The 20,112-nt window shown below is 34.0% G+C and overlaps 1 protein-coding gene across 24 annotated transcripts in view; it reads left to right on the plus strand.

Moving 5' to 3' along the window:
- Window positions 1-20,112, plus strand: part of PICALM (phosphatidylinositol binding clathrin assembly protein) — a 98,387-nt gene that overhangs the window by 41,501 nt on the left and 36,774 nt on the right. For all 24 annotated transcript variants that reach the window (XM_057316769.1, XM_057316771.1, XM_057316770.1 and 21 more), the window contains exons 5-12: window positions 4,649-4,742; window positions 7,149-7,260; window positions 8,989-9,095; window positions 11,812-11,853; window positions 14,079-14,164; window positions 16,161-16,284; window positions 16,553-16,689; window positions 18,815-18,918. In XM_057316769.1, coding sequence (XP_057172752.1) covers window positions 4,649-4,742; window positions 7,149-7,260; window positions 8,989-9,095; window positions 11,812-11,853; window positions 14,079-14,164; window positions 16,161-16,284; window positions 16,553-16,689; window positions 18,815-18,918 — 806 coding nt within the window. The remainder of the gene's footprint in view (window positions 1-4,648; window positions 4,743-7,148; window positions 7,261-8,988; window positions 9,096-11,811; window positions 11,854-14,078; window positions 14,165-16,160; window positions 16,285-16,552; window positions 16,690-18,814; window positions 18,919-20,112) is intronic.

Here is a 20,112-nt window from a genome sequence, read left to right on the forward strand (position 1 = left end):
TCTTAAAAAAAAAAAAAAAAGAGTACTGCCTTCTTTTAAATAAAGCTTCTTTTTTGTTATTTTGGTAAATACTTAGTCATTCTTCAAGAATTCACTCAAACATCATTTCTTTGAGGAAATCTTGTTTCTATTGTTAGATTTTATGTAACATGTCACCTGCATGAGGGCAATATAACCTTAGTCATATTTATATCTTCAGGACTTACTGCGGTGTTTAGCAGTTTTTGAAAAGATGACTAGGTCAGTTTGTAAATATTATATTAAATGGTTCTATGGAAAGTGAATCCAATAAATTGCCAGTAGATTTATCTTTTCAGTTGGTTATTAAACATCAGTCCTTATGTTTTCTTTTTAACATTCCACTTTTTGATATAACTTAATGTTGAATTATCTTGAATTCTAAATTGGTTTGATTCAAAGTATCAAGACACACTATTACATAATAAGCAAAAGACAGAATAATCTAGGTATTTTCTGTAAATAAGGACATGGATGACCAGCCTTTAATCCATTGTTTTTTTATTTGAGAAACAAGTATCTGAATTTAATTATGATGTATTTAAGAAGTTGGCTAACAGACACATGAAAAAATGTTCAACATCACTAGCCGTCAGGGAAATACAAATCAAAACCACAATGAGACCCCACCTAACACCAGTTAGAATGGCAAAAATTAACAAGACAGGAAACAACAAGGTGAGGATGTGGAGAACGGGGAACCCTCTTACACTGTTGGTGGGAATGCAAGTTGGTACAGCCACTTTGGAAAACAGTGTGGAGGTCCCTCAAGATGTTAAAATAGCTACCCTATGACCCAGCAATTGGACTACTCGGTATTTACCCCAAAGTTAGAGACGTAGTGAAAAGAAGGGGCACATACACCCCAATGTTCATAGCAGCAGTGTCCACAATAGCCAAACTTTGGAAGGAGCCAAGATGCCCTTCAACAGATGAATGGATAAAGATGATGTGGTTTATATATACGGTGGAATATTACTCAGCCATCAGAAAAGATGAATACCTACTATTTGCATCGACATGGAATTGGAGGGTATTATGCTAAGTGAAATAAGCGGAGAAAGACAATTACCATATGGTTTCACTCATATGTGGAACATAAGGAATAGTGCAAAGGACCACAGGGGAAGGAAGGGAAAACTGAATGGGAAGACACCCCATGAGAGACTCTGGACTCTGGGAAGCAAACTGAGGGTTCCAGAAGGGAGGGGCAGGGGGATGGGGTGGTAATTGGGTGATGGGTATTAAGGAGGGCATGTGTGGTGATGAGCACTGGGTGTTACATATAACTGAGTCGCTGAACACTACATCAAAAACTAATGATGTACTATGTGCTGGCTAATTGAACAAAATAATCAAAAAGTACTTTAAAGTCATAAAACGTGGTGTTCTGCATGGAATATGAATTGTTATGTATTTGGCCTGAATCATATTCAAGCACTTGTGTTTGTGAATTATTTGAGTCTTTTAAACTCTAATATAAGCATTTGGTAACTGTTAAGATTTTTCTTAATTAAGAAATTTAAAGTTCTTTGGAAAGAAAAGATGTGGGGTCTAGTGAGAGGGGGGAATCAAAATTGTCCCCATGGTTTCTGGTGTAAGTCACTGGGGAGATAGGCACCCTTTACTGGGAAGATTTTGGAGTGGATTAGGGTTGGGCATAGTGGTTGAAAATTAAGGATTTAGTTTTGGAAATACTATTTTTGACAGCCTGTGATTTGTACAAGGTGAGATATCACGTAGACAATTGGATATACTAACTTGGAACTTGAGAGTTTTAGCCTAGAAGTAGAAGTATATCATTGGCATCTTGGTGATTTCTGTCTTTGGAGTGACAGATCACCTGGGGGTTTAAGTATAGAATGAGATCATAGGGCCCAGGAACACCTTAAGATACAAAACATGTATTTTAGAGGATGTGTAAAGGATGAGAAGCCACAAAAGATTGAAAAAGTGATAGTGAAAACACTGTGAGAAGTCTAGTCAGATAATCTTAAGACAAGTACCCATTGGAAAAGCAACATGGAATTTCTACTGTATGACCTAAACTAGAGCAATTTAACTGGAGTTGAAAGGAGAGGCCTATATTGGAATGAATTGAATAATGAATGAAAAATGAGTGTAGAACTCTTTTTGAGAAGTATGCTTGGCTTTGCGAGACAAATGGTAGCTGAATGGGAATATGATTTTTGTGGAGTGTGTGTGTTTAAAGAATGGTGATCTTAGAGACTTTGCCAGCATGTTCATGGGAATGGTGTAGTATAAAAGAAGAGATTAATGAGCTGCACTGTCCAGTATGGTAGCTATTTGCCACATATGAATTAAAGTGAAATACAAAATACATTTTTTCAGTTGCATGAGCCATATTTTGGATATTCAGTAGCCCCATGTGACTAGTGCCTACCATCTTGAATGATGCAGATACTGAACATTTCCACCATTGCAGATAGTTCTGTTAGACAGTTGTGTATTAGAGAAAAAGAGGACAACCAAAGGATTGTGACAGAGTGGGAGTCAGAGGACCTTTTGAATGATATTTGTATTTCATAGAAAGAGATTTCCTCCATTGAGTAGGACCAGACCAGATAGAAGTAGTTTTGTTATTGAGATGACTGGACAATGTCTTTTTGTCATTTTCTATTTCTGAGTGAAATATTTAGGAGTATGAGCTGAGTTTGTGTGTCGAGCATAGGGAGGCAGGGAAGGATGGGTGAGAGACGGGTGAAAGTACTTATAGGAATTCACCAGAGAAAGCTAAGAAGATGGCTGGCAACGACGAGTCCCCATTTGGGGTTGATGATAATGAAATTTAGAGTTTTACTAGTTTGCTCTGTTACATGGTTTTCTTTACCAGCACTCAGCTGCTTAGCCAGTATTGTGAATTTGCCACGTTATTGTTAGAGAGTTGAGAGTATTTGCAAGGTAGTGATTACGATAATGATCTGTGAAATTCTAAGCTAGACAGAGGAAGTTAAAATGAAAAGGGTAGTGGCGGGAGTTGATACATTGAAGTTTATGATGAAGTCAGATAGTTTTTGCCATGGAGGTACTTGACCAAAGCAGCTGGGAGGTTAAAGGGTTATTGTCATAGGATAAGGTGTCTAAATTTTATCTATTTTTCATACTGGTGGTTGGGGCCGGGAGTAGGAATAATGTGGTTTCTGTGGGCAGTAAGGTCTCATGATCTGACCATAGGAATAGGGATGCTGGTCAAGGGACTTTGAGATCAAGATGTTGTATTGGTTGTCCATGTAGATGTTGAAATTAACCAAGAAAAATTGAGCCAGGATTCAGGTCTTCCGTGATAAAGAAGAAATAACCAGGTCAGAAATGACTTTAGCAAGGAGAGGAGGGCGAACTAAAAGGATACTAATGATGACTGATAAAATGAGAGTGAGGTATATGAGAATAAAAAAATGGTTGTAAAGAGGAAGTGGTGTCTTCATGCAAAGCTGCAGCAGCTAGTAGCAACTAATGGAGTATAGTACTTGACGGGAAACAGTCATCCGTGGATTAATACTTTTTACTAGAAGGAGTTGTTGGACTAAGGCTGGTAATAGTTGCCTACTATTCAGTGTGTGTTCTTTAAACTCATTTTGTCTTGCAAAGTACTGTTGTTGATTTACATAGCTTAATTGTTTTACTGGCACCTGGGGTTGTGATTGAAGGGGTAGCCCAGGGTGGAGTGGCTATTTATAAGTAAGTTTGGGTCATTTGTAAATTAGAAGTCTGCACACTTTCTGGAAGTGATGGTTTTTCTGACAAAAGGTTATAAACAGCACTGTTTTCAAGTCTAATACACCTGGGTTTCCATAATGACCTTACCACCTATTAGTTCTCTGACCTTAGACAGTCATATACTCTCAATGAACCTAGAACTTCATCATCAACAAAATGGGAAAATATGTATAGGATTTTTGTGAGGATTTGAAAAACATGCACCAAAGCCTTAAAATGGAGTCTGATGTTCATTGTGTACCTTAGCTCCGGGTACCTCTTATCTAGTGTTTTTGGTACCACTTTTGTAAAATTCTAGTGTTTTCTGTTACTGCTAATATTTCTTGTAGCTTTAGAAATATCTAAAGCAATATTTAAATCTTTTTGGAAATTTTAACAATATTAAAAAAACATTCCTCTTAGGTATCACATATTTTAATGGCTTACAGTTCATTATTGTTTGAGTCATAAATAAAATACCTTAAATAAAGCAGTACTTATGACTTGAGTTCAACTCCTGGCTCCATCATGTCCTAACTGGTTAGTGATTTGAGGCCAATGATTTCTTTTTTTTTTTTTTTTTTTTAATTAAAAAAAAAAATCTGTAGAACTGCCCTTTACACATATGAATGTGTGAGGATCAGTTGATTTCCTCATGTGAAAAATAGGCTGTAAGTCTGGCTGTATAATGTAAGCTTTTATTTTTATGTCTCATGTTTTTACACTTTTTTTTTTTTAGCTCTTTGATGTTGGACATAGAGCGTTTTCTGTATGACTTTTGCTTGAAGTGTCAGCTTCAATAATGATTTAAAAATATGTGATGTTTCATAGCAACTTGTTCTCTCTTTAAATAGAGAACGAGATGAGAGCTTAAAATGTAGATTTAACAACAATTCTTTTTTTTTTTAAACAGGGCTGATGGTGTTATGCGAACAATGAACACAGAAAAACTCCTAAAAACTGTACCAATTATTCAAAATCAAATGGATGCCCTTCTTGATTTTAATGTAAGTTGATTGCACAAATGCTTTTATAAAAATTTAAGATTTAAAATATATATATTATTGGTCAGAGTCTTTATTCTCAAGTTTTCATACTCCCAATTTTTTCACAGTATCCTGTATGGCTAACAATTTTCTATAAATGTTGTCCCAAGTCAGATTACTTTGTATTTTTATGATTTTTTTTTAGCTTTGCTCTGATTTCTTCAGTGGTGTCTCTCTAGCTCTAGAATTATAGGGTGTACTAGCTAAAGAAAATGTTGGAGAGGTGAAGGGATTGATCCGAAAATCTACTTACTTTTGATAATGGTTTTTAGATTTTAAAAATATATAAAGATTTTCTTTCTGAATAGCCAATTTAATATTTTACTTTTGTGTGCATTGTAGGACTGAAAGCATGTCAATTATTAACAAATACAGGGAAGTTCAAGTATACTTGTAACAGTTAGTTATATATATAGCTTTTGCTGAAGAGCTTGTGTTCCCTGAAAGTTTTGTTTCAGTGACCATTATTTAAACCAAGTTGCCAGCTTTGTCATTTGTTCGTAATATGTTAGGTGTTAGCATTTTCAAGTCTGTTTTTTTGGAGGGCATCTATCTTTAGACATTTTATTTTAGAGCTTATAAGTGCAAGTTAGTGAATGAAACTGAAAATTCATACTCAAATAGATTTTTCCTTTAACTTGTGCTATTAAACTTCTTGAGGGCAGGGAGCAAGTCCGCTTTTTCTCTGCTGTATCTCCATTGTCAGGAGTGTGTGGCACATAGAGTGCATGTTCAGTAAACATTCAATGAATGAATTCTATAGATGCTTCATAGACTAGAAGAGGTTATTGAACTATGGCTTACTGCCTGTTTTTATATGGCTTGTGAGCTAAGAATGATTTTTATATTTTTAAATGGTTGAAAATAATTTTAAAAGAAGGAATATTTTTGACAGGTGAAAATTATATGAAATTTCGATTTGGTTTCTGTAGTAGTAGTTTTATAATACAACCAGGCTCATTGGTTTGCATATTGTCTATGGATGCTTTTTTGATGTCATAACAGAGTTGAGTGTTGTGACAGAGACCATATGGCTTTCAAAATCTAAAATACTCACATTCAGGTCCTTTACAAAAAACGTTTTCTGATCTCTAGTGTGGAAGACATAGGGGATTGGTTAACTACGGAGCTTTATTTTGGTTTTCGTTAGAGAGAGGGTTCAACCACGAGACTTTTTTCACCTGTATTATGAATATTTTTATAACACTGTGTGTTCTTTTCAGTGTCTGTATTGTCCTTCATTGCATGTAACAATTTACCTGATCTTCCTGTTGGCAGAAATTTAGCGTTTTTCTGTTTGTTTTTTTTTTTTAATTCAGAAAATGGGAAAAAAAACAGAGGGGGACATACTAAATATTATTTGTGTGTTAGTGTGTGTTATCTACACATTTATAAAGCTCTTTCTATAAGGTTAATGCCTAGAAAAAGAATTTGGTGAATCAAAGGACATAAACATTTAAATTTTTAATAAATATTGCTAACTTACAAAAGGATTAAGCCCAGTCATTTTTCAACAGCTGCCTTTCTTCATTCTTTTTGCACTGAGTAATAGCTTGGTTTTGATTATTTTGGTACTTCCTAGTCTGGTGCTGAAGAAAGGATAGTTCTAGTCTAATTTGATTATTTTAATTTACCTCCCAAGGTTGGTCTTTTCAACATGTTATGTGAATCGTCTCTCATTTGCTTTATTATTAGGATTCTCTGCAATGGAAACCTTGTTAGATATTTTGCAAGTATTTACCAGTTTGTTGTTTACTGTTCAGCTTTGTGCTTATGTTTTTCTATATCTAAAAACAAGTTAATTGGTTCATCCTTTTGATTCATTTCTTGAGATAAAACTAAAGGTATTTCTAGTACTCTTGGTAGACAAATAGGTGCTGGTTGTTTTGTTGCATCATAATTTCAGTAATAATAATATTCTTTGTGAGGTACTGTGCTGTTTACAATCAGTATATCATTTAATTTTCCCAGTAATCATATGAAATAGAAATATTATCATAGCCATTTTGAAGGTAAGTTTGTTTGTATTACTGGAAAAAGGTGTATTTAAAAAAAAATGTTTCTTCTACCTAGCTTAGCTTTGTGCCTTGGTGATTGCTAAAAATTTCAGAAGTTAAAGGGTTTTTTTATTCTTTGTGACTTATTTCTGAATTAAATTGAAAGTTACAGAATTTTTGTTTGCTTGTGCATGTATCTGAACTCTTTGACAGATTTTTGCACTATTTGGATGTAACTCTGATTGCAAGAAATAAATGTCTTTTTCTCTAATACATCTAAATATTTGAATTTACTGTGTTTTAATTTGAAGGAAGTTTTTGTCATTTAATATGTAAGATTAGCTCATCTTATTTTCTAATTTTTCCCCAGGTTAATAGTAATGAACTTACAAATGGGGTAATAAATGCTGCCTTCATGCTCCTCTTCAAAGATGCCATTAGACTGTTTGCAGCATACAATGAAGGAATTATTAACCTGTTGGGTAAATATTGCTATAGTTTGTTGTTGTTATTTTTTAAGATCTTATGTATTTGAGAGAGAGAGAGAGAGAGAGAGAGAAAGCATAGCCAGGGGTAGGAACAGAGGGAGAGGGAGAAGCAGACTCCCCGCTAAAAAGGGGAGCCCAGTGCAGGGCTCAATCCCAGGACCCTGGGATCGTAACCTGAGCTGAAGGCAGATGCTTAACCGACTGAACCACGCTGTCGTTAATAACATTTTATTTTTTTATCTTGTGTCCAATTGATAAATATTGTCTGAGTTGTTATTTAGAGCAGCCTAACCACTCATTGGGATATTCATTGATGATAACAATTTATTTGGAGAAAAGATTTTTATGCCTGATTATGTATGTTAAGTGATTGAGTACTTATTTTTACAACTAGAATGTTCGGCTGGATGAATTTTGTTTTTTTGATCTTTTTTTTTTTTTTTTTAAGATTTACTTATTTTAGAGAGAGAGCTAGAGTCCGTGCGTGCACACACCCACACACATGCACATGCAAACGATGGGGAGGGGGTGGGCAGAGGAAGAGGGAGAGAGACAAACAATCCCCAAGCAGACTTCCCACTGAGTAGGGAGCCCTATGGTGGATCCATCCCAGGACCCTGAGATCATGACCTAGGCCAAAACCAAGAGCCAGCTGCTCAACTGACTGAACCACCCAGGTACCCCTAGATGAACTTTGTTTTTTAGATATATCTGTGGTTTTTTCCTGTCAGTTTTATTATTTTTAGAAATACAAAAATCCCCTTATAATTAAGTTGGAGTTTTTTCTCTCCCAGAAGAATCATTCTGCCTCACAATTTACTCCATAAAGAATTTTAATTATAAAATAGATATTCTAAGCCTAATTTTAAAAGTGATAATTATTTTAAATGCATTAAACATTTTTTAGAATGCGTTTATTTTTGAGGCATTTTAAGAATGTGTGTATTCAGTGTATATAGAATGCAGTTAATTTTGCCTGGAAATGATCATTTTTTTCTGTGGGACTTGGATGGAGTAGACAAGTTAACAGTCTGCAGAGAGTACCTAAGTATCAAGTGTCAGATATCAAATGCATTCACTCCATTGTACTTGTTCTCCCCTCCCCATTTAAAACATTTATTTAAGTTTGCTTTTTATAGGCTTATTCGCAAACTTATTTAGGAATGCTTTAATTTATGGAGATATGGAAAATTGGGCTTATTTCTTCACAAGTAAAAGATAGAAGGTTTTCTGCATAGTTTTGGGAGTCAGTCTAAACACCCTATGATTGGCATAAATGAAGCTCTTTATTGGTGTTCATATTATAAGTTTAAATGAGCTTTCCAAGTGACATTGGACATGGTAAAGTTGCCATCTTTGTTAATATGTTATTAGTAAGAATATTTGGGAGTAGAAGTTAGTGCTGTTTTAAATGGAGAAAAGTATAACATATGGTAACAAAAAATGCAGATTATTTTCAGGGAATTGTGAGGGAAGAAATACTATAGAACAAACTAGTAATATGGGAGAAGTCAAATGATTTTTCTGTTTTAATAAAATAGCATCTCTTGTTTAATTTGCTTTAAATGTCTAAGCTAATTTAACACTGATATTTTTCCTATAGGCTGAGTATGTTCTCTGAGACACCTATATGATCTCTTTGGAGCTATTACTTAATCCTTTTCCTTTTTCAGTGTTCTGTTTTGATGTGAATAAAAGCATTTTTACATTTACTTTTGGCAGAAAAATATTTTGATATGAAAAAGAACCAGTGCAAAGAAGGTCTCGACATCTATAAGAAGTTCCTGACTAGGATGACAAGAATCTCAGAGTTTCTCAAAGTTGCAGAGGTAAACTATCTTAAGCTGACTGTGTCTCTTAACTTGCTTTTTTTGTTAAGTGTAGATTTTAAAGAAATAAGGCATTATCCAAATGAAAGAAACATCTTAAATATAATGAAGCATATATTCAGTCATATCTATATGCTGTATTGAATTCTTTGTTGTGGTATGAATATGATGTGATATTGAATAAGATATATCCTGTATATTTAATTCAGTATTGATTATTGAAAGGTCATCTATTTGTAAATTATTATTTCTCTATAAAATCAAGTAGGTGGCACATAATGGTGGCAGAGATTTTTATGTTTGGCATTAGTGATGTATTTTAGCATATATATCCTGTTATGTGGTTGAGAATATTCAGTGTGAGTGCAAGTCTTTTACCTCTGGTGAGACTTGCAGCTAGTGTCGTAGTTCATAGTGTTTTGTATTATCATTGATTACGAAAACCATGAATGTAGGTTATAGGATAATTTTATAAATCTGTTTAAAAAATAATTTTCTGCATTTCTAGGAAAGTATTGTACTACTTTACTTAAATTGTTCTTCCTACTTTTTTTTTCATTACTCAGTCTAATATAATAATGGTGAATATAATTTAATTAGAAAATTTTCCTCAAAAGAGATTTTTTTCCTACAAGGAAGCACAGAATATTTTAAAACGTTAGTCTAAGCCAGCATTTTAATTTTTTTAGTGAGCTCATTAGAATGATGAACTTTAAGATGATTCATAATAACATATCTGTATCAATCTACAGAAATTGTTCTTATTAGCCATCCACTGATAACCTCTCCACATTTTCTCCCCAAGATACCCAGAAAACATGTATGTTCCCTAGTGTGTTTTTAATTCTGCAGTGGGGTATTAAAAACTTGGGTGCTGGGGCGCCTGGGTGGCACAGCGGTTGAGCGTCTGCCTTCGGCTCAGGGCGTGATCCCGGCGTTGTGGGATCGAGCCCCACATCAGGCTCCTCTGCTATGAGCCTGCTTCTTCCTCTCCCACTCCCCCTGCTTGTGTTCCCTCTCTCGCTGGCTGTCTCTATCCTGTCGAATAAATAAATAAAATCTTAAAAAAAAAAAAAAACACACAAAAAAAACTTGGGTGCTTATGTCCTGAGTTTGAACCCTGATTTCAGCTATAACCTCTTGGTACAGGTGCTTAATCTTGGCATCCCGTGGTTTCCTCCTTTGTAAAAGGAGTTTGCAATAGTACTTACCTCACTGGGTTGTTGTAAAATTGCTTAGAACAGTATCTGACTTCTAGTTTGTGTCCTGAAGACATTTGCTATTATTTTGATTCTCCCCTACCTTGAGAAAGCACATACTGGAATGCAAATGAATGTCAATAGTGGTCTTTTAAGGATAATTAATCTAATACATATTTTATAGGAATTTTATATTAATATTTATATTTTCTAATGAAAAGAAAGTAATCTATAACCTTCAGTTCAGAATCCAACAGATGTCCTATTTTGAGAACTTTTGCTCTAAGTGATTTTTTTTTTCTGTATTGATGTATACAAAGGATTTTAACAGGTAGCTAAATGGTGTTTGGAAAAGCATAGTTCATTCATTCTGGCAAATAAAATACTTGAAGGATTTAATTGGTTTAGACAAAAATATTTTACTTTCAAGATGTTTAAACTGTTCAGAACATCTTATTGAAGAATTTATCTTTTGCCAGAAATCATAATAAAAATAATAAAAAGAATTTATCTTTTGTCAGAAATCATAATAATAATCATAATCATAATAAAAATAATAAAAAGCTAAATAAAACCCTGCTTTAAAAAAATAATTTTCTGGCATTCTCATATAGGCATTATCTTACTTGCACAGAGGTAACTCTCAAAGAGTGTTTGTTTTCCCTTTCTCTAACCTCTACCCATCACCAGTAGAGACGTCTTGCTAGGATAATTTTGGAAGATGACTAGTCTGTAATTGATCAGTTATATCAAAGTAGTTAATCTGGAACTACCAAGTTGGTGATTCTAGCTCCGTTACCATAGTGGTATTTCATTCTATAGCAGATGGAATAGGATAGAACAGGACAATGAGACCTTTGAAGAAAATAACTGTATGTTAGCTATTTTATGAAGTCTACTGAGGTTTATATTGGTTTAAAGTATCTCTCAAGGAGAAATCAATGTTTTTTTCCATTTCTTTTGGGTCAGTCATACACTAAAGCAACAGGAAAGTAGTTTATACTATGTTTCCAATAAATTCTTTAAATATTTTAAATATTTTAATTTGTTGACTTTCCCCTTTAGCCTCTTATATTCTTTGCATTTGATAGTTGTAGTTATTAACTTAAATTTTAAGCCTTCATTTACCTCCAGTTCTTCTGGTCTGGCATAAAATAGACCATCTGCTCCATATGATGTGAGTAATAAAATATTCTTTCAAAAGACTGTCTTTGGGCTTACTGATTATGACAGCGTAGCTTAAATAGGTGCTCAGAAGACTTGGGGATGGTCACTTAATAGTCTTAATTGAATTTCCAGCTCTACTTCTTCTTTTATAACTTTCAGAGCCATTAAAAACATCTAAGCCCTTGGAAATATTGAATGATACCTCTGGAGATTAAATATTTATCTGGTTTTAAAGATGTCTGTCTAGAATATTGTTCATAGTACTAGCCATAAATTTCATTTTGTAAATTTTATTTTTAATACTTTATTATAATTTTGTTTATTAAATACAATGCTTCTGCTTCTTACAGCAAGTTGGAATTGACAGAGGTGATATACCAGACCTTTCACAGGTAAGTATATTGCTATAATATCAATTCACTGTCTGCTATCTTTCACTGTATTGCTAGGTGTGAAGGGTACAAAGATGAATAATATGCAGCTCCTACTGTCGAGGAGATCAGTGTGATTTTTTTCTTGACAGATTTTAACATGATACATGGCTGGCTGTTGTTTTAACATTATGATCTCTTATCTCTTATGTTTGTGGAGCTAGCCACTACTATACCATTCCTTTAGTTCAAAGCCCAGTTTTAATTTAGGATTCTGTAGCATAGTAGCTAAATATCTAGACTTTCAGGTCAGATATACCTTAGACCATATGTTGGCTCCTGCTATATATCAGATATGTGATCTTAGGCAGGATATTTCTATTTCACTGTCTCAGGTTGTTCATTTGTAAAATGGATATAATACTAGTGTCTTCCTCATAGACTCAGGAATTACATACAAGGTAGCTAGCATGGTGCCTGTTGTGCTATAACAGCTTTTTAAATGTTAATCACTGTCAGCAACATTCTCATCATCATCTCTGACAAGAGCTCTTGGGAGACTTAGACATTTTGTTGAGATTATAACTCATGTGGTGCACATGTGTTCTCAGTTCAACATAGAAGTTAATGTTACAATCTAATATTTTTGGCTTTAATTGTTTTTCTACTGTTTCTTGTACTAAAGTAAGGTCTTGTATATAGAGAGAAAATGCAAAATGAAGGAAATTGTTCAAGTCATAATTGGTAGAGAGATTTAGATTCCTGTAATCCAGTAATTCTTTATCTCAAATCCTAAAGAATATTTGGGGCAAGTAAATGCCACTGATGCATTTGCTTCACTGAAAGAAATGAATAATTCCTTTTCAGCTCACTGAAAAGGTTTCCTTTTGAAAGTAATTAGCTCTTCATATTAAGATTTGATATATAGCCTTTAAAGGCCAGTCTTTGTTTTTTAAAACAAAATTGAGCTAAATATGATTTAACTGTAAACATTTGTGTTATCAGCACACCGTTTAATATATAGATCAGTTCCATCACCCCAGTTCTCAGGTCCTCTCTGGTCACTCCCTAGTCCTCTCCATAAATCACTGTTTTGATTTCTAATAGCACAATTTTATCAGATCTTAAGTGTAATGTAAATGGAATCAATGCAAGTATTTTTCTTGTATCTGGCTGCTTTTGCTCATCGTAGTGTTTTGAGCTCTGTCCATGTATTGAGTGTACTATTAATTCATTCCTCTTCATTGCTGAATAGTATTTCATTGTGTGACTTCACAATATTGTTTATCGATTTTCCAAATGATGAATTTTGGGATTATTTATAGTTTTTTACTATTGTAAATAAAGCTACTTAAAACATTCTTGGACAAGTCTTTTCTTGTGGAGATAGGTTTTTATGTCTCTTGGGTAGATAATTAGGAATGGAATTAGGTAGTTAAGCTAGGTGTATTTTTAATTTCATAAAAAAAAATTCAGATCCTTTTTCAAGGTGGATGAATTTTGACGAACATTGTATAAGAGTTCCATTTGTCCCATATCTTCACCAGTGTTTGATGTTGCTAATCTTTAACTTTAGCCATTCTAGGGATGCCTGGATGGCTCAGTCATTTGGGCGTCTGCCTTCAGTTTGGGTCATGATCCTGGGGTCCTGGGATCGAGTCCCGCGTTGGGCTCCCTGCTCAGCAGGGGGTCTACTTCTCCTCCCTTTGCCCCCCCTGCTGCTCATGCTCTCTCTGTCTCTCTCAAATAAATAAATAAAATTTTAAAAAAACCTTTAGTCATTCTAGCAGGTAAAAATTATATCTCATTGTGATTTTAGTTTGCATTTTCTTGATGTTGGTCTCTAGTTTCATTTATCAATAACTATTCAGAAATAATGTTTGCACACTTTCAATTACTCAGCAAGTATTTATTAATTACAAGGAATGTGCCCAACAATATGTCTAGCTTTTATAAGTATGTTCTTAATTTAAAATTCAAGTAAGTTAAATATTAAAAGAATTAATTACTTACAGGAACCTCTTAATGTTTCATGTTTATATAGTCTCAGTTTTTATATTTTTGATTATGTTTATTAATACCCCTTGCTAGGTTGTGCTTATTTTTGGTAGCTAAAACTCCACTGTTACTAGTTCATGAGGAATATACCTGTGTGTTTTTGTTACTCTCATATGTTAGATGATACTTAATTTTTTTTGACCGGTGGCCTAATTATCATGAAAATCTTAATATTTGTACAATTTTAGGCCCCAAGCAGTCTTCTTGATGCTTTGGAACAACATTTAGCTTCCTTGGAAGGAAAGAAAATCAAAGATTCTACAGCTGCAAGCAGGTATGTTATTCTTTGTAGGGCAAAGAACAGGAGTGATGTTTCTGAGAGAGTTGATAAATCCAGCTTGCTTCCCCTTATCTTGAGTAATCTTTCATAAAATGGGCTTAATAGCATCTACTTCATACAGTTGCTGCCAAGGATTAAATGGCTTAATACATGTATATTCTTGGAATAGTTCCTGATCTTCAATAGATGTGAGCATCTCTTAAGATAAGAACACTAATCACATGGTTTGCAGTTGTATTTATAGTGTCAGTGTTTCTCTCAAAGGTGATAGTGCATTGGGGCACCTGGCTGGCTCAGTCAGAAGAGCATGTGACTCTTAATCTTGGGGGTTGTGAGTTCAAAACCTCACATGGGATGTAGAGATCACTTAAAATAAAACTTGAAAAAAATAATAAATTTAAAAAATAAATAAATAAAACTTTTTTTTAAAGAAGGTGATAATGCATTGATTCGTATGGTATCTTGTAATTATAAGATGCTTCTTTACAAATTTGATTAACCCCCACTATAGGCCGGTGAAATGTATGCAGTAGTAATTCTGGGACTCAAACCTATGATGTCTGACATCAGATTTCATCATCTTTCTCTAATGCCAATTCATGTAGTTGATTATTGACATATTTTAATCAGTCTGTTGGGCTTTGAGCTGATTTCCAAGACTAAAACCAATTAATCTACCAAATTGAAAAAAGCACAGGTCATCTCATATTGACTGTGTAACATGAGTTTTGTGTTGGGTAGTGACTTGAGTAATTCTCATGTTTTTTAATGATGATTATCTCTTAATAGCTTGAAAAAAATCTTGTGTAAAATATTTATAATGAGAACCTTCCTTCTCTTTAGACTTTTTGATTGTTTCAGAACTATCTTTTTTTTTGTGGCAACAAAATTTAAGTAATTTTTAAAGGAAAATGTTACTACTGGATTTTAGTACTTTTTCATTCAAATTTGTTCTTTGAATTTTCTGGTAGGTCTTTAGAAGCATAAGCCAAATTATATGGCTCACTTATTTGAGAAAGCAATGAAAAATATACCCAAGTAGTTCAGGTATATTGATTTAACCTCATACTTTTTTATCATAAAATTTGCTGGGTTTCTTGCATTTCTATCACAACTATATTATTTTTCCCTTGTCTTCTAAGTTGTATCTTTATAAGTTGCTTTTACATAAAATTTGAATAGTTTTGCCACTTCTATGCTTAGAGTAGAAATTAATGATGTTTGGTGTGTGATAAAAGGAAAATGAGTAAAAGGTCACTGAGGAGTAGTTCTTCAGGTTAGAACTCTTTATTACGTGTGTTTATGTTGCTTAGAATTGACACTTGGGAATTTAATGTTGTTGGGGTTTATGGTATGGATAAGGTTTTGAATATATAAGGGAAGGGAAGTGGCTTGCTGTGAATCTGCCAGCTAGAGATGATGCATTGTGCATGTGTGATATGTTTGAAAAGGAAATTCTAGGTTGGCAGGTGGACTGATGACTGAAATAAAATAGATCTTCCTTTGAAGGAACCTGTGGTCCTCTGAGAACATCATCTTTGGGTATTATTATAAGGGAAACATCTAGACACACATTATTTATCACTGGTACTCATATTTTAGTGTTCCTGTAGTAGTATTGCCAAAACCTAGGCTATCAATTAGCAGAGTAATTTCCTGTGAGAAAATACGTTTTATCCATCAGGCTTTTCCTGGGAGCATATGAGCTCTTTCCTAATTGCATTGGTTCCCTCCCTTGGGACTTGGAAGAAGCAGTGTCCCTTGATGTTATTGTGAACCCTTTCCAAAGTCTAACAATTTAAAAAGCAGTGAATGTTTGTATAAATTAGCTAATTGCTAATAATCCTATGGGTAGAGTATTTCATCTGAAGTACTGATTTTTACTCCATAAGGTAAGTTCATAATTGTAGTGCTTATCCATGGCCATGTTGCCAGACCATTTCATAACTAGGTTGCAAAAAGCCAAATTACCTTTGTCCAATTACTTTAGGGCAACAACACTTTCCAACGCAGTCTCTTCCCTGGCAAGTACTGGCCTGTCTCTAACCAAAGTGGATGAAAGGGAAAAGCAGGCAGCATTAGAGGAAGAACAGGCTCGCTTAAAAGCTTTAAAGGTAGGTGTTTGCATTCTCTGTATTCGGAAAAACAAGTGCAGGTGTTCATCAGGTAATTGGGACCTCTAAATAGAATAACAGTATTTCATGTATAGTTATCCAAATGGGGTGAAACTCAGTAGTTCAGTTTTTCATCCTGACATGGAATGGCTGATGAAACAGGGAATACCTTTCTGCTGTCAGAACAAAATTATAAAATACTTTATTTCCGAGGCCTTAAAACAAATCTGTTTTCTGGATTCCTTATGCTAGTTCCTTTTCTCAATAGGAACAGCGCCTAAAAGAACTTGCAAAGAAACCTCATACCTCTTTAACAACTGCAGCCTCTCCTGTGTCCACCTCAGCAGGGGGTATAATGACTGCACCAGCCATTGACATCTTTTCTACCCCTAGTTCTTCTAACAGGTAGGTGGAGGAGATAAAGATTACCTTTGAATACTTAGCTCTAAAGACAGATTTCTCATAGAAATGTTACAGAACTTCTCAGATTTAATTTATGGTTTTGTAGTCATAAATTCATACAAAGGAGGTGATAATAGATGGTGATAGTAGTATAATTAAGAGTTTATATTTTGCATATTTAGGAAATGAAAGATGGCTGAATTACAGATTTTTACTAATTGGAATGTAATGGGTTATCTCTGGGCAGATGTTTCACTTATGGATGTGGATATGTAATCTGTTTCACAGTATTCTTTCATTGGATATTAAATGTCTTTCATGTCTGTTCCCAGGTGTTAAACTCAGTGATTTGGAACAAAGTAAGAGTTTAGTTGCCAGGTTTCCTTGGCATTGAAGCCTACCAGACCAACTTCAGTAATCTTGTTGCGTAATTAAAGCTTAATAACAATGGAAATTAATATTATCAGGAAAATTAGGATAATTGACTTTTTAAAAATTTGTCCTATCTTTTTTACCTCAGAGTGGTTTAAAGTTTAAGTTGGAAGTCAGATTCTGATTTGAATCCTGGCTGTGTTATTTCTTTTTTCTTTCTTTTTTTTTTAACCTGTTTCCAAATAAGATCCATGGTATGGTACAGGTCAGTGGTTCTCAATCTTAGTATGCATCAGAATCACCTGGAGAGTTTCTGAAGCCACAGATTTCTGAGTCTCACCCCCAGAGTTTCTGAGTCAGTAGGTATAGGGCGAGGCCCAAGATTTTTCATTTCTAGCAGACTCCCAGGTGGCTAGCATAGGATTTAGCACAATGCTTAATTAGCACATGGTAAATGCTCTGCAGAGAGGGGGGGGGTTGTCTTTGATTTTGTTGTTGTTGTTTATTTTATTAACTCATTCTTAAAATGTCTTCCCTCCCACATACTGAGTCCTATCATAGCTCAGTGTAATTTTTACTCTTGCTGCCTTTTCCCTGAAGTCTTAAAAGATGCTTGTTGAATTTAGTTATTTTTCTTCCAGCTTTAATAATTATTTTTTTCTTGTTTATTTTTGTTTGTTTGTTTTTTTGTATGCTGCCTTTTTAGAATCCCTGATAAATAACATTGAACCCTTGAAGTGTCCCCACTTGGGGACCTTGGAAAGAAGTCTGTCTTAGGAGAGATAAATGGAAAGGATGTTGAATGTTTGAGAATTAAACTATTAGATAAAGAACTAATTTGGCCATGTTTTATTTCACTTAATACACTCAAGGTTTTTACCTATTTAATTGTAATTGAGGGCAAATCTTACAGCCTGTTATAGAATGCTTATTGCCTATTATGTTTTTTTCCTTAAGGCACTAAATGCATTTGTATTTTTACTTACCTATCAAAACTATGTTTTACGTCTAAAAGATGTTTTGTTTTTGAGTAAGTTAAAAATGATCTGTGCTATAGTACACACAGTGCTTCAATTCATAGAAACTCTGGGATCTTTTTTTGAGTTGTTATTCCTTAATCACACAAAAGTCTTACATATTGTGTAGGTTCCCCTGGAGTTGTGTAATAGGGGGACTCTTTTGTAAGTGTACATCATATACGCATGTATAATTTCTTCCTGTATTGTTGGTATATTTGGATATTGAAGCAGTAGAAGTGAGGTTAACAGGTATTTTATTTTGCTAAGTGTATTAGTATTACAAATGTAATTGAAGTTCTTTGAGGATTAAAAGTAAGAAAAAAATTTCCTTAGAAAAATTAAAATTGCCAGGATGTTTCTTATTTCAGAATCATGTTGTTTAGGTTCATTTCAGTAAGGAAATCAGTATTTTCCGGGGGGAGTCACTGATCCTCTCCAGAAGGGCTATAATTACTTGAATCCTATCTAAACTTAAAATATGGTACTTGAGTTTTTTTTTCCAAATCTCCTTAGAAGTATACTGTTATAAATAAAAATATGCTGTTATATATATATATATATATAAAGGATATGCAACTGTTTTCTTGCTGAAACTGTCCCCCCTTTTGAGGTTTACATTATTGGGGCGTTTTTCTCACTTTTAATGTTTTTATTTACTGGGCAGGGGAGAGGGAGTAGCTGATATAGCAACGTTTACCTATAAATAAGTAAATCATCTTTTCAAAATATTTTCCTAGCACATCAAAGCTACCAAATGATCTGCTTGATTTGCAACAGCCAACTTTTCACCCACCTGTACTTCCTATGTCAACTGCTTCTCAGGTAGCAAGTACATGGGGAGGTAAGCATTAATGAATTCTGCTTTATATGTTGTATAGGCCGCTCGCCTTGCCGTTCTGTAGTGTTTCACTTAATTTGTGTAGTTTTTGGTTACACTTGATATGTGAGAACTTGAAAAATATTACAATGGCAGTAAGGTCAGTTTGTTCCTTGAAGATATTTTCATGTATTTGTAAATGTGATTTTAGAATTTCTGTTCAATTAAGTTATGAAATGAAGTTTTAATGAAAGTGAAGAAAGACCTAGTATATGTTGAAGTATGAAATCATTCTTTCAGTGTTGAATTATCTATTCCATAATCAGAAAATGCCTAAGGGTTATTTTGTTTTTGGTGTAGGAAAAAAGTGACTTAGGAAGAAAGAAAACTCCTGTCATATGATAAGGTTCTAATAAAACTCACATGGTGTTACCAAACAGTGAACGATGTTCTGACTGGAAATGTCATGACACTCTTTATGCTACTTGTATTTAAAACTTGTATTTACTTCAAACCTATAAGATTTTGGTATTCAGAGAATTTTCCCCTAATAGCAACAGGAATGTTCGCTGTCCCGGAGTAGTTATTGATCTTAGGGTGACTTTATCATGATCATTGACCTGGCATCTTCGAAGGATTGAACCTAGTCCATGTCAATTTTTAAGCAGTTTTGCTTAGACATATGGTATGTTTTCAAATTATTTCATTTGGTTGGTTCTAGTGCTTCTGTTTGTTTGTATGTATGTAAGTATTATTTTACAAACACTCAAACATTATTTGGGAGTAAAAGGGGAGATATTCTGAGCAAGGATACTGTCTACAGAACAATAGATAATGGCAGGCTACCTTGAAGGTTTTCATTGGCTCACATGTAAAATCTGAATTGATCAGCATACCTCTCATAGCAAGATAAATAAATTGTTATAGAGAATTTTTATGTTAATATGAATTAGACTTCTTTCATCTATATTTTAATGATTTGGGTTTTAAGAACTTTTTTCCATATTTTTTATAGTTCTTAAGTCTCTAGTGTATAGAGTGCAGTCTGTGTGAGGGCAGGAGTTTTTAAGTATTTCGTTCAGTGCTATATTATCATTGCCTAGGACACTTTTTTTTCTTTTTTTCTTTTTTTTTTAAGATTTATTTATTTGAGAGACAGAACGACAGAGAGCATGAGCAGGGGGAGAGGCAGATGGAGAGGAAGAGGCAGACTTCCCC

Source organism: Ursus arctos, unplaced genomic scaffold (assembly GCF_023065955.2).
Source record: "Ursus arctos isolate Adak ecotype North America unplaced genomic scaffold, UrsArc2.0 scaffold_22, whole genome shotgun sequence".
Taxonomy (NCBI): domain Eukaryota; kingdom Metazoa; phylum Chordata; class Mammalia; order Carnivora; family Ursidae; genus Ursus; species Ursus arctos.